General features: G+C 36.8%; 2 protein-coding genes across 9 annotated transcripts in view; both read left to right on the top strand.

Moving 5' to 3' along the window:
- The window catches only part of ZNF692 (zinc finger protein 692), a 33,356-nt gene extending 21,669 nt beyond the window's left edge, over positions 1-11,687 (top strand). Inside the window, exon 13 of the mRNA XM_074264982.1 lies at positions 11,534-11,687. Coding sequence (XP_074121083.1) covers positions 11,534-11,535 — 2 coding nt within the window. The 3' untranslated portion in view covers positions 11,536-11,687. The remainder of the gene's footprint in view (positions 1-11,533) is intronic.
- A 439-nt stretch (positions 11,688-12,126) lies between these two features.
- SH3BP5L (SH3 binding domain protein 5 like) overlaps positions 12,127-15,304 on the top strand; it is a 44,395-nt gene continuing 41,217 nt past the window's right edge. For 3 of the 8 annotated variants that reach the window (XM_074264988.1, XM_074264989.1, XM_074264983.1), the window contains exons 1-3: positions 12,127-12,277; positions 12,922-12,995; positions 14,105-14,314. In XM_074264988.1, coding sequence (XP_074121089.1) covers positions 12,963-12,995; positions 14,105-14,314 — 243 coding nt within the window. In that variant the 5' untranslated portion in view covers positions 12,127-12,277; positions 12,922-12,962. Of the gene's footprint in view, positions 12,297-12,921; positions 13,116-13,713; positions 14,315-15,304 lie in introns of all 8 variants that reach the window. The other 5 variants (XM_074264986.1, XM_074264985.1, XM_074264984.1 and 2 more) reach the window with 5 other exon arrangements.

The following is a 15,304-nucleotide window of genomic DNA, read 5'->3' as shown; positions in this document are numbered from 1 at the left end:
AAAACCAAATAAGTCCTAATGATTAAGTCCGGGTGGTTTTAAGCCTTTTAAGCTTTACTTCTGACAAACAATGTCTGTTTTGCGTCATCAGTTGCCAGGTGACATTAATTGCAGACAGGCTGGCACTTGGTAAGCTAGTTTCTCTCCTGTAGCCTAGTTTTCTTTCAAGAAGCATGCATACTTTAGGCCTGGGTTATATTTAGGCCTTCTGATATCATGTGCTCCCTCAGTGACAAGGCTCAGAGATTTGGGAATCCGGGTCATGGCATCTTCTGAGAGTGTGTGCCGGGTAGTAGGGAAAACTAGTTTTTGAAAGTGCTTACAAACTTTTTTGCTACTCTGCTACCGCCCTTCTCTTCACTTAATTCCTAACTAATCCAGCAGCAGCTTCATTGCCTTTTTTTGACATATACAGATCCTGATGACTATTGTTTGCTGACACAATGCAATTCATAGTTCAGAATCCTCCACTCCAAATCTGTATCTTATACTTGGTGGTTTCAGTATACATATAATGTAGATACTCTTGCTTCCCATCTTATCCTTACCTTGAGGTAGATCTTTCTGCCTATATTAAATATAGTAGTGATACCCAAGACTTTTTTTTTTTTTAATCACCTCAAGTTCTACAGCCACAATCCATAAAAACTTCTATTCAGCCATAATTTAATGTGTTTGCAGTTCTTATGACCTACTCCTAAAGTTATTTGCTCTACTCTCATCCTTCAGTCCTGTTATTTTCAGTTTCAGTATTCAGGCTTCTTTTAAAAATTTCAGCCCTTTAGTTATCCATTTGTCTTTGAATTCAAATTCCTTGTCACATCATTCTATCTATGTTGTAGCCTTTCCAAATATCAAACCTAGGCTATTTCCATCCTTTAACTTTTCTGCTACTTGTTGAGGGTCATGGCCCCAACTCCTGAGTGGAACAGGCCTTATGTGATCAGCACAGCCTGTCCACTTGAATAACAAAGACTGTGAGTAATGAAGAGCGAGAGCCAGGGTGGTGTGAGGCTTTGATTTATTACACTGAAAGTCCTTTTATTTCCTAGGTGCCTGCTTCTAGTTCCTATATTGTAATGTTCTCTCTAAAATATAATGTTCTCGGTTGAGATTTCCTTGGCACCTCTGGGAGCAGCCTTCCTTTCAGTTTAGTAATCACCACATGAGTAGCCAGGGGTCAAAGTCCAAATCCTTTATTGTCTCTTTCAAAGTCTTGTCTCCTTCACTTGGGGTTCAGCTAGTTTTTCTGGAGGCCTATCTCTCTCCTTGGTTCTGAGAGCTTGAGTTCCTGCCTGCCTTCTCTAGTTACTGAATCTCCCCGGCTGCAGCTTCTAGCTGTTATGCTCCACACTGAATACAAACCAATCATTATATCCTAGGAAAGCATTATTTTTTGTAGGATTAAATCAATGCTAAACAAGATTTAACCATGGTCTTCTCAATTCCACTTGGTACCTTGTTTCAAGTTCTGGCCCCTAACTTTCTTTGTAGGATTAAATCAATCATACTGAACCATGCTAAATTAGATAACTATTGTCTCTATTAATTCCACTGTCTTTGTAAGAATCCTTTGTTTCAAGTTCAAAGTTCTGGCCCATAACACTATATCATACACATCCTAACCTATAGTAAATGCATGATTCTCTATAGGAAGCTACATGTAACTATAATGTGAGCATTCCTTTCCTAATAAGATTATGATCAAGGTACTCCCCTCCAAGGGGACACCTTTCCTGGGAACTGCTGTTCCAAGTCCCTCCATTATTACCTCCCCTCCCCTTTCCATTTCAACAGAGGGCACTGTGTCACAATTTACAGAAATTTGGATTGGTAACTTTAGAGAAAGCAGTATCTATTGAAATAAAGGATAATCTAGAAGAGAAACAAAGAACAATAACTAAATGACAATATGTTTATATGCAAGCAAAACATACTAATCTGGAAGACAAAAAGGGTATTAAACTGAGGATCTTTCTCTTCTATAATAACATGACAGGATAAAAAAACCTTACCACCACCATGAAGGAATTAGTAGAAAAGAAAGTCTTAGAATTTTTGAAGATAAAAATGAAATACTAATGAAAATAATTCATATCTTTCCTCCTGAAAAAAAAAAAAACCAAGACAAATGATGGTGGTTATATTTAACATTTAGTTCAGAAACAAGTTCTGGAAATGATTAAAGACCTTCAAAAACAAAGGAAAGAAAATGTGAATAATGTAAGACTAATCCCATATCCACCAGAAAAACAGGAGGGAATAAAATGTTCTAGAGCACAGTGAAACTCAGGATGCAACCCCGGGGGACTTAAATTGCAAATCCTAGCTTAACCATCCATGAAAAATTTTATAAAGATAAGTTTGAAACATTTTTAGAAAACCAAAATGATTACTGCTTCTCAAATACCCCTAAGCAAACGTAGGAGTGAATATATCTAACAGCCAAGGATTACATCAGCAGCACTGAATAACACCTGAGTGACCAATAAGAAACTTCCTTTCTTCCTTCTTTCCTTCCTAGAAGCTTTTTTCTAAATGTACATGTAAGGAGACAGAGATGAGGACAAAAGTCTGATGGAACTAACTGTGAAGAGACAAGCATGGAAAATTATGGCGTTAGTGAGGACAACGTGATGGCCTGGGGTTAAATTGAGCTTAGATGACTCCTGTTGATCTGCAAAGGGAGTTGATAAAGAGAGAAGAATTGAAAAGGAGAAAAGAAAGAGGTCTTGCTTTGGTAGGAAGAGTGGGTTTTGCTGATGAATACTTAAATGGGCGAAGAGAGTTTGTGAAGGGAAATGGGACCCTGTATTGAGTGCAATCTGAGGGATTTGATGCCTACTTCGAGAGGAAAGCAGATTGAATTTTTATGAGCAACTGGATTATAGGGAGTAGGAAAATATGGATCAAGGGGAGAGAATGTAAAATAAATGTGAAAAGAAAGTTAATTAGGGGAAAATGGGGAAGGGCCCTTCCATGGGATAGTGTCATTTCCAATATCTGTAACTGGTATTGTTCTGCAATGGGGAATTCAATAGAAAAGGAGAGTCCCAGGGGCAAGTTCTACAAGGAAATGGAAGAAACCACTTAAGGTACCTTGGAAACTTTGATTACATTAGGAATACAGAGAAAAGAAAGAGACCAGATAATTATAATGCTGGAGAAACTGAGGCAAGATTGAGATTAGAGAGTTTTTAATATTTTATTAATTGGAGAATATGATTAACTGGACAGGACTCTCATCTCAAAGTATCCAGTGGTGAATGTGAGAATCCCAAGTGAAAAGACTTTGAAACAAAGAAAGAAAAGAGCAGGAAAGATGGGGGGTGGAGGAGAGGCTACAAATTCTTACTAGGAAGCCAGAGTCAGGATGTTTGAATAAATAAGGAGTCAATGAGGTATCTGGGATAGTCTTATCTTTTGGTAGGTTCAGAGGGGGTAGTGCCATAAATTCTGGAAGGCAGAAGTAATTAGGATCCAGGAAGTCTGAATTCACCCTTATCTTGAGTCTTATATGAACAATTTATAACCTCAGAGCAGTGGCCTTCAGTCTGAAGGGGGGTTTTGCAACTAAGGAGATTGAGGTAGAATAGTTAAGAAACTGAGGCAGAATAATTCAGGGAAACTCAGTCAGGACAATTAGGGAAACTAATGAAGGGAAACAGTTCAAGGAGACAGTGGCATAACATTATGAATCAGAGAATGATAATCTAAAGAGAGAGAGGAGAAGAGGGGAACAAAAGTGTTGAAATCCGAACAATAAGCACTCTCCATTTATTTGATCTTTCCTGTGTGGATAAACACATTCAAGTTCTTTGAGTAGTTACAGACTTCTAGGAGGCTCTGCAATGTCATGAAGTTTGATGAATTAACACACTGTCATCTACAAACAAGTATCTGAAAGACTTTTTCACCAATAGGGAATGACTCCTTGACCTGGATTCTGTGGATTCCTTTCATTATAGTGTAAAATAATCTTAGCAAGTGTACATTTTTCTTAAAATAGTCTTGCTTCCCACATTTAACCTCTTCCATGAGAATGGAGGGAAGGGGGAATACAAAATATTTCTTGTATATACATTGAGTTTTATGTTTTACTTGATGTTTATTATCAGAAGATTGTTGAACAGGATTATTTCTTTTTCCTTTCCTTTTTTTTTTTTTTTTTTTTTTTTTGCTGAGGCAATTGGGGTTAAATGATTTGCTCAGGGTCACAATATTATTTCATTTTTTAAGGAATCCTAAGTGATCTTGAGGTAGACAAACATATACATATGCATACATAAATGTATATGTGTGTATATATGGGATAATTAATAAAAGAATCTTAAGGTAGCATTTTATCCTATTCCTTTTTCAAATCAACAAATAGTAAGCATAATGGGATTTTATAATTTCTATATCTTTCAATCAATTGTGGGATGGCAAAGATATGATCTATTATTGCATATTGTTTGTAAAAAGTCTATTAGGAAAAAAACTAATTTTATAGGTAATGTTCTCTCAGTCACTCCCCCCCCCTTTATTTTTTCTTTCAATAAGGTTTCAGATTTTTTTAGTTACTTTGTATATACTTCACACTTTGTATATACTTCACAATTGTTATTACCTTTATCTCCTTTCTCCTCTGTATATACAGAGTAATAAGTGAGAATAATTAATCCTGTGGAATCACATTATTCAAAATCACACTAAAAGGAGTTATAATTACATGTAATTTAAATAATTGGTTCTATCCCATTGAAAATATGCATACCTAATAGTATAATATTAACAGCAAAAAAAAAAAATTAAAAAGTACTTCTCACTTATTAAACTGTTTTTTGTTTGTTTTAGTTTTTCATATACTGGTAGGCACAAAGAGCTTTATTTAAAGATTTTATTTATTATTTAAAGGTTATTTATTTAAAGAGCATGCTGATATTTTCACACGAGTCAATTATAGTTAGATGACTTCAGGCATTATCTAAAATCAATGTTTTAAAAGCATCTTTTTCAACAACTGGGCTAAAATAATTTGAAAACCAGCTTTTGAAAATAGCTGTATTCATTCATGCTTTATTTGATCACTTCCATCCTCCTTTGTTACTTCCAGGGAAGTGTGGCTACTAGACCAAAGAAACTAAAGATACTACAGGGTAATTTACCATATGAATTCTGGCACTGGTTCAGGCTGCTTGCTAATGAGTTAGTTAAAGATAACCTAGACTAAAAAGTAATAGTGATTATGCAGGATCATCATAATTCTGATGTTCCAGGTGCTGTTACTTTTCTTAGTCAGCTCTTTATATTGAGGGACCTACAGTGAATTACACCAGATCTTTACATAATGGATATACTTATTTCACAAAGCGGAAAAAGCAGAATTATGTTTGTTATTTATAATTGTTTATTTTTAAAATACTATTATATATGGTAATTACAAAACCTGTTCATCATTCATTTCTCACCAAAGTCTCTTCATCCTGGAAAATCATTTTAGCCCTGAAATTCATACTTGGAAAATATCTTCTGACCCTATAGCCCTTCCCTCTGAGTAGATGGCTTCTCTAAGAATTTCCATTAAATAGAATGCCCAGGCCAGCAATTTCCTTAGTTTTTCATCAAACTGAAATAGAAATTTCTCCATTATGCTTCTAAGTACCTCCCCCTACATTCCTTTTTCTTTTCAGCTTATTATATGTTCTGCTCTTAGATTAGAATGTAAACTTTTTGACAGCAGGGATTTTTTCCCCCTTCTATTTGTATTCGTGATGTATCTAGCACAGAGTAAGCATTTATTAAATTCTTGATGACAGCTCTTATTTCATTCAATTAGAGTGTGGAATTTTCATTTTTACCTTCAATTAAGAAGTATAATTTAAATTTATATACTATTTCATAGTTACAATTTTCTGTACTTATGATTTAATTCATTCCTCAGAAAAAAGTCTTTTGCATGTGTCCAAGAGTAAAAACCAGACTTGATTAAAGTTTATCCTGGATCTAACACTGTTACGAGAGCAATGGGCTAGTAGCTGCTGGGGATCTAATTCTGACCAGCAGAATAGATCCCTTCATGTGAAAGAATGATAACAATACAAGGAGACTGAGAGACAGTTGCATTCTCTGACCTCTCTCCTCTTCCCTCTAGTCTCCCATTTATTTCACTCCAAATTAACAAGCAACATTTGCATCAGTAAAGGCCCCATTCCCAAATACCATCATCTCAACCCTGGATGCCATTCTCCACTTTTAATCTGTTCCTGAGATATGTTTTCTCTAGGCTTCAAGCTTTGGATTTTCAACTGCCCATCAGCCTGGAAAACATGGGACAACTGACTGGGACAAACACCTCTTAGTTGCTGTTTTCAGATCTCACACCTCCCCTCCTGGCATGAACCCTGAAATGAACTAGGGATATCTCTACGTCTCTTGCCAGCTCGAATCAATTACAGAAGAGACTTTTGCACTGCTTGGGGGGGGGGGGAATGTCAAGGGGAGCCCAGAAACTCTCATTCTCTCTGACTTGGGGGGAGGAGGGCATGAAGTACAAACTCCTTGAAGGAGAGACACTCCTTGAATCTTTCCCTTTGCAAAAGACCTGCCCCAGGGAATCAAGAGAAGTAGTTTCATTCTGTTATCCTGAAGGAGACTTGCACAACCCCATGGATAACACTCACTACTGATTATGCCCTTTATTGAGTTGAAGATTAGTCTAGGCCTACTCATTCAGTTCGAAGATTCACTATTCTGATTTCAACTCAAACTATAGCCTCTCGCCAAAGTTTCAATTATAAAAAGAGACAGCTAGGCTCAATACCTTGCAGAGGCCAAATCAGGAATCATGCCAGGCCAAGGGACCTCCCTTGACATAGCTGCCTTGTGAGGACTCTGCCTGCTGAAAAGATATTCTCTTTTCAGTGTTAACTCCTCTCTATCTCTCTCACCTATTTCCCTAACAGGACATTATCCCTTTTTACCTTTTTGTCAGGATTACTCTTCTAGGACCTTTATTTCTCTGCTGGGACCTTGTCACTTGGAAGTCAGTCTTCCTAGCAAAGGCTAACTTCCCAATGCCTACAATAAACTTCTTTTTGCCAGTCTTTTTCAGGTTTGTAAATTCCTTCATGAAGGACCTGCGCCGACCTTAAGGAGTTCCCACAACTCCCTGCCCTGCCCCAAACCTCATCATAATTATTATATGCAATGTGTTTTTCCCCTCTCTTCTGAACTGAACAAATAGCAAATAAAATGAACATTTCTGTATACCTTATAGAACAGAAATAGGATTGTAATGAAAATGCAAACTCTTTTATCTACAATGTATATTTTAAAGCATAATTCAACATAAAACTTTCAAAAATTTTTAAAAATGTTTTAATGACATTGATTTCTTTTTTTTTGACAAATTATTACCAATCTTCTTCTGATTCTCACCTTATGGCTATTGATAGCTTATATATTTGAATCTCTAATGTCTTCATATATTAATATAAAACTTATCAGAGAAACTTGCTGCAAATAATTTTTCCCCTTTACCTGCTTTTCATTTAATTTTAGCTATGTTGGTTTTGTGTAAAAGATTTTTAATTTTAATATAATTGTTCATTTTATCTTTTGTAACTCTTTCTACTCTTTGTTTGGTATTTATTATTTTTTCCCTCTCTGTAGATCTGAGAACTCTTTTCAATTTGTTCATGCCATTTTTGGCATGCAGTGTGAATTGCTGACCTATACCCAATTTTTGCCAAACTAATCTGTTTTCCCAACAGTTTTTGTTAATATTGAATTATTGCTTTAACAACTGGGCAAGATCTTTGGGTTTAGCAAACATTTGACTGTTGTAGTCATTTATTTCTATATATTGTGAACCTATATTTTCCACTAATCAACATAGTTCTTAAGCTGTTTTGTTCAATATTGCTTTGTAATTCAGAGAGCTGGTTTTACCCACATTTTTTTCCCCCATTAATTCCCTTGATATTCTTTTTTTTTTTTTTTTCCTTTTCTGAGGCTGGGGTTAAGTGACTTGCCCAGGGTCACACAGCTAATAAGTGTTAAGTGTCTGAGACTAGATATGAACTCGGGTCCTCCTGAATTCAGGGCTGGTGCTCTATCCACTGCACCACCTAGCTGCCCCCAATTCCCTTGATATTCTTGACCTTTTTTTCCTTTCAGATGAATTTTGTAAATTTTTTTTCTAGCTCTATAGAATACTCCTTTTGAAATGTGATTGGTATGGCATTAATAAATAAAATAATTTAGGTAGAACTATAATTATATTAGCTTAGTCTTACCCACAACAAATGAATATTTCTCCATTTATTTAGCTGTAAAGTGTTTACACTTGAAAGTTGAAAGTTTGAAAACTTGAAAGTTTTCTTTATTTTCTATATATTTTTTTAAAACAAAATTTTTTATCCTATTTTTTCCTGATTAATTTAGTTGATAGATATACAGAACTGCTGATGATTTGTATGGGTTTATTTTATATCCTGCAAAGTTGCTGAAGTTGGTGACTATTTCAATTAATTTTTAGTTTATTTTCTAGATTTCTCTAAGTAAACTTACTATACTTTGCTTTTTTCCAGGCTACTTTCCAGTTTGTTTGTTTGTTTGTTTTTAGCGGTTTTTGCCCTAACTTTAGGAGTCAGGGTTTGAAGTTTAATGAACTTAATGCTACTGTGTTCACTTGCTTACGGGTCATATACCAAATATGTTCCATTGATAAGACCTCTTTATTTTTTAACCAGTACCAAATAGTGATCAAAAGATCACTGCTTTGTAGTATAGTTTGAAATCTAGTACTTCTAGATACCCTTCTTTTCCACTCTCCTCCTACCTCATTATTTCTTTTGAGATTCTTTACCTTTTGCTCCTCCACATTGATAGTTCTTAAACTGGGATTCATAAATTTGTTTTTAAATATTTTGATAACTATTTCTATATAACTATTTTTCTTTGTAATCTTAGAATGTTTTTATCCATTTAAAAATATTACTCTGAAAAAGGGTCTATAGGTTTCTCCAGAATGTCAAAGGGTTTATGATGAATTGTTAAATAAAAAACTTAACAACCCTTCCTCCAAAAAAACTCTAGTTCCACAAAGTAATCATTTTGTGGTTTGATTGCTGTGGGAATGAATAAGTTAAGTAATTTAGGTATTTTCTTTATAGTGTTCAGCTTACTCACAAGCAATTAATATTTTCTCTGATTATTTCAGTTTGTATATATGTGGAGTGTTTTGTGATTAGTATTCTGTGACATAGTTTCTGTCTTAGTAGACTCCCAAATATTTTAATACAGAGGTAGGTAGTATATGCTTAAATGAGGTAACAAGGTGCTTTTGAAGAGGGGACTTTGAAACTCTAAAAATCCTTAAAGGAGAAAATCTCCTTCAACTCTGCCTCAGTGAAGGACTCTGCCCTGAGGGACAAACAAGTTTCATTCTTGTTACCTAGGTGGGGTCAGCGAAACTCATTGAATTCAATTAAAATTCCAATTTAAGCTGAAACTCCATGGATGAGCCAATTTGGGACTCCACCCACGAGTTATTTTCAGCTAAAGCTCCCTTTATAAAAGAGCCAAACTAAAACCCTCTCTTTGCAGAGGTTCCACATGCCAGTTATGCCACTCTTGGGATGCCAAGGGCCTTTGTCCACTGAAATATTCCTTTCCAGTGTTATCCTCTCATTATACTTAGTTATTTCCCTATTTCCTTTATGCCTCTCTGTCAGGATTTCTCATCTTACTTCTCAATTCCTATAATAACTATCTTTTATCAATCTAGGTTTGTCAGGTCTGTAAATTCTTTTACAGAGAATCTCTGTGCTGCCAGAAGGGAGTTCCCCAAAACTCCCTCCCCTTTGCGCCGAATCCGAAGGGGTTGCAGGGGAGCCATACTTCTCCATTTGGTTCCCTGAACCCTGAACCTACCACTAGACCTTATCATTTAACTCCTTGACCACTAGAAACCCTAATCTCATTTTGGTTCCCTAAATCTAAACCTTATCACTTTGAGTATCTTTGTTAAATACCCCTCCTTTACCTGTTTATCTTTTATTAACTGTCAAATCTATATGAGTTTTTAATCCCCCCTCCCCCACTCTCCAAATATCAAACCTAATTCACTTAGTGTTTGCTTTACATAAACATGTCTATTTATTTTGGAGAAGGAACTGGCAAACTACTTCAATATTTTTGCCCCAAAAGACCTCATGGAGTCCTCAAGGTCAGGAAGAGTTGGATATAACTCAGATATGAACCACAACAATCAATTTTCTTATTCATTTGTTCATTTATTTATTCAGCCAGTCAGCCATCTAGCAGCTGTTATAAGTATTACATGTAAAAGTCAAGGATATGAATTATCCCACTTTGGTATCCCCATCATCTGTGCCCCAACATAGTGTAACAAACACTGGTTTGTTTTGTTTTATATGGTTGTTTTATATGAACAAATTTTGTCATTTCATGTATATAAAAACCTGTTTTATAAGCATAAACATTGTTTATCTTATCAGTGTTAATTACTAAACCTAGAGGTAAAATTAATACTTAATCTTGAGTCCTTAATCCATATTTGTTGGCTTTCTAATCGGCATTCAAAATCAATGTATTCTAAATCTAATCAATTACATCAAAACAAGAGCACTGAGAATGCAGAATCAATTTCAAAGTGTGTATATGTATATTTATATAGGTATAAAGGAGTTGTCATAAATGTGACATGGGGTAGCTATGTAGAAAATTGGAAAAGTCCCATTTTAATTAAATATTATTTGATTATAATAAATTCTGGTTAGCTCTTTGTAAGGCAATCTATTAAACCATGAGGCAGGGATAGATAAATACCCTTTGTATTATGTTATATTTAGCATCATTTCACTCTGCCAGACTTAAGCTTAAATGCCTAAGAGCTAAGTTCATTTTCTTTTGAAAGTAGAAATTTAAATTACGGATAGAGTACAAACCCAATAATAGCAGAGACCCCAATACTTATCAAGAAACCCCAGGCATGCATAGTCTTAGAAATATAACTATTGGGACTGATGTCATAGACTTTATATAAAAGATAGGAAATTGGGTCTGATATCTTTATCCAAGCTATCTTTCAGGGTTTTGATGGGGGCATAGCCCCATTTAAGATTCCTTTTCTGATCTCCAACTTCCTTTGGGACTGACCTTTGATTTACAAGATCTGGTATCCCTTAGCTAGACCTCATCATTTGGTTATACCTCATCAGTTTGAATAGTTTGTCATCCAAACGTCTGGGCAGCTAACTCATATTTGGACTCAGACAATGGCACTTCTTAAGTTTCATTAAAGAAAAGAGTCGTTTTAGCTCCCTCCCCCATTACCAAACTTCCACCAATCATGTGAACCCTAATCCCATGACATCATTTATCCTGTTCTTTGTTCTGTACTCCCCAAATCTCTATAAATTTACCTGCTTGATCCTTGCTTTTTTGCTATCTTCCTATTTTTGCAATTTACCCCGCTTTAATTGGCTTTATAAGTATAACAAAACTTTGGTTCTTGATTTAGAAATTATCGAAGTTTCCGACCTTTTGGGACACCCACGACACTTGTCCGGAACTCTAATATAATTTGGAAATCCCCCAGAACCCAACACTTAATACAGGTAAAGAGACGCTTCTTGATTTTCTTTCATGCCCCTAGATCAATTCCTGGAAAAATTAAAAACGGCTGTAAGCCACACTAAAGCCGTGTTCATTGATGCAATTGGCTAAGCAACCGTTACCAATGCAAAGCTCATCCAAAAGCCCCAGGAGCCATTCTGTGGCGTCACCACTGCCGGAAATAGCAGATTCCTGAAACATCCTACCTTTTCCTTTGCATCATCGACGTGGCAATACGCGACCCAAGGCTAACAGGGAGGATCGCACTCTTTCTTTAATTTTTCGCTATACAACAGCAACGCTCCATTTTGGGAATACAGTCTCTTTTTTCTGTATTCTCAGCTTTCAGTTCTCACTACCAACACTTAAGACTCAGGATAACTTAGACCCGTCTCGGGTGATGAGAAGTGAGCACATAGGTGGGCTCCATGTTGTACGGAAAACTAGTGCATAGCCGAAGCAGGAGGGCGGGGGTTGAGGGAAGTCGGAAGTCATTGGTGTTTGGAGGCGGAGTTATAAGGTGTGAGGAGAGGTTGAGTTGCTAAGCAATGATGTATTTCCTCTTTTGCTGTCTCCCCTACGGTGTGGTTGGACGGGCTTGTTGAGGGAGGGAGGAAGGAGGAAGGGAAAAAGCCACGGACACTGGAAGGTAAACCGAGGCGCGGGAGGTACTGGAACGATTATGCATTTGTCTGGGGGTGTTTGAGAGATTTTGGGGCTAGGATTTAAGTTTGGCGGGAGGAATATGGGGTAGAGCACTGAGGTGAGAGTACTGAGGAAGAGGGGAATTAAGCGTGGGAACCTAGGGGCTGGAAGTGTTGGAAGGATCCTTTGGGTGTGGGAGAGGAGGGGTGGAAGGTGGGACCAAGAATAGCACCAGTGGAGGAGAGAAGAAAGACTATTAATGATTGAGACAGGAGAGACGAAGGAATAGTAGAGTGGAAGGGCCCCAAGAACATCTAGTTCAACTATTGCCTTAACGAAACTCCATGCATGAGCTCCCTAAATAGTGTTCATCCAGTACTGCCTTTAAAGACTTTTATCGAGTGGAACCCCGGCTCGATAAAATCAGTACATTGCCACATCCTTTCCTATTTCCTTTGAGACAGCCCAACCCATTTTTTGGATAATTCTAATTTTTAGGAAGTTTATCTTTAAAACTTTGTCCCTACGACTTTCATCACTGCTCCTAGTTTTGTTCTTTGGTGCCAAACAAAACAAATATAATCCTATTCTAATCTATGACAGTCCTACAAAACTTGGAAGACAGTTATCATGTTTTTTCTTCTCCAGGCTAAACGTCCCTCTCTTCATTCAGCTTATCCTCATATGGAATGGTCTCAAAGCCTTTTACCATCCCCTGTCAGGTAAAGGTTCATAAAGAAGAAGAAGGCTGGTAAAGGTGGAGGAGAAGATGAGAGGAGGAAGGAGGCTGGTAAAAAGATGAGAAAGCAAGGAGCTAGGAAAGAGATAGGAAGAGGAAGAAGGTGAGAGCTTCTTCTCTTGCCCTCTACCTCCATTCCCTCCAGACAAAGAGGAAAGAATGAAGAGGGGTTTGGAAAAGATAAGAGATGGTTGGTAATAATGTTAAAGAAAGTATGTTGGTGAAATAGGGGTAGAATGCTTTATTTGACGAGGAAAAACATAGGGAGAAGGAGGTGCAATAATGTTCTGGTGTTGGAGAACTGGAGTAAAAGAACTACCCTGGGTTAATCTTGGGAAGAAGAAAATTGGTGAGTAGCATAGGTACATAGAAAAAAAGGGGTATGCAGATGATGAGGAGATAGGACCCTTCAGAAAGGAGGAAGACCCTTCATTTTTGAGAAGAGATAGGAAGACTTCCATTTGGTGTATTTTTTTGAGATGAGCAACCAGTTTTTGGTTAGAGAAGATTAGAGAGGAGGGGGAGTGAAATAGAAAATGGGAGTGGTATGGATTGAGGACCATACAAATAAAAGGAAGAAAGACTTTGTGAGAGAATTGAGGGAGGAGATAGGGAATTGAAATGGCATTTGGGGAGAAGACATTGTTGGGGTCTCTGAATATTTGCTTAACATGTTTTTTAATCTTGTACTCTCCTCTCAGAAATCTCCAGAGACCAAGCCAGGAATTTCTATATTTAGATTTGACTTTACCACTCCAACTGCCACCTCATCTTGGAGCACCCTGCCTTTTTCCTACCTGAATGGTGCTACTACCTGCTGGCCCAGGATCCAAACTTCTTTTGTTCCCTACCTCAGTGCTGGTGTTCCAAGTCTTTCCTAGTGGAAGGACCCTTACAAGGAAACAAGGACTTTCCCCTAGACATTATTTTGCTAAACTAAGAAACTTGTTTACCAGTTTGAATTTGTTTTATCCTTTTTGAGGACTCAAGAGCCCTTATACCTCCTTTCTTCATCCTTTAAGGAGAAACTTCTCCCTAATAGCTCTAGCTTGGGTCTCTGGTCCCAATATGTTAGTCTGTTTTTGTGAATAGGACCTTGCCTATTTCCTGGTTGGCATGGCCGAGCCAAGACAGGTTCCAGGTGGCCGGGAGACTCCTCAGGGGGAGCTTCAGTCAGGGGTTGTTGACAATGAGGCCCTTAGGAGTCCAAGTCCAGAGGAAAGAAGAGGAGGAAGAAGCAGCAATAGCAGTGAGACAAAGTTATCTCCTAGAGAGGAGGAAGAACTGGATCCTAGAATACAGGTGAGAAAATGAAAATAGTTGAACAGCTCTCTTGGAGAAGAGGGATTCAACTAATTCTTTGTTTCTTTAGAAGGAATTCTAGAATAAATGAATAGAAGTTATGGGGAGATTTTGGTTTGATATTGTGAAGCTGCCTAGGTGAGGAAAAATTCATGCTGGATTTGTAATGAAAAGAAATAAGATTTTGTGGCTTACTAAATGACCTTTCTGTGCATGTTACTTCTCTTTATGCCTTGGTTTCCTCAACTTTAAAATTAAAGAGTTGGACTAATATGTAATTACCTAATACATAAGATCCCTTTCAACCCTTTAACATTCTGTGTGCCATCACTGGAAGAGCCAAGGCAGAGGATTGACATTGTTTATAGAGATTTTGTAAATGATTCTTTATGTTTGGGGGTGGGGGGTGTTGGATTCTGTTACCTTCAAGAAATATTTCTCTTCTTTGAACAAGTTTAGATGAAATTTTTTATCCTTAATATTTCCTTTTCCTTTCCCCAAAGGTACAGTGGAGCTAGCTTGAACTGGTTCTCAAGAACAAATAGTTTACATTTTTACTGTAAACATTTGTACTTCATAAATTGGTAAATGCTATATTAGTGTTTTGTTGATTGTTTAGACTTAAATTGATGGAGAAAATGTTAATGCAGATTAAATTGAAAAGTGTCTTGTGAATATATTTTTTTCTTCATAGTCAGTTGACAAACATTTATGAATACATTGCCACATCCTTTCCTATTCCCTTTTAACAGAATCTCTTATTACAAATCTAGAGGGTAATGTTCAGTGTAAAAGTATTCTTTATGAAGTGATATGTGAATAGTTGGAAGTGAATAGAATATGAACTGAATTTCTGAGTGCTGAAGAGATTAAGAATAACAGAACTATCAGAGTGGAACCAACAGAATCAGGAGCAAGCACATTTTTGAAGCAGGTAAAGGAGAGGGGAAGACTACTTTTGTGTGTACCAAGTCAACTTTGTGGTTACGT

The sequence above is a fragment of the Sminthopsis crassicaudata genome, chromosome 4 (assembly GCF_048593235.1).
Source record: "Sminthopsis crassicaudata isolate SCR6 chromosome 4, ASM4859323v1, whole genome shotgun sequence".
In the NCBI taxonomy this organism is placed as follows: Eukaryota; Metazoa; Chordata; class Mammalia; order Dasyuromorphia; family Dasyuridae; genus Sminthopsis; species Sminthopsis crassicaudata.
This window is presented reverse-complemented; position numbering and strand designations above follow the sequence as displayed.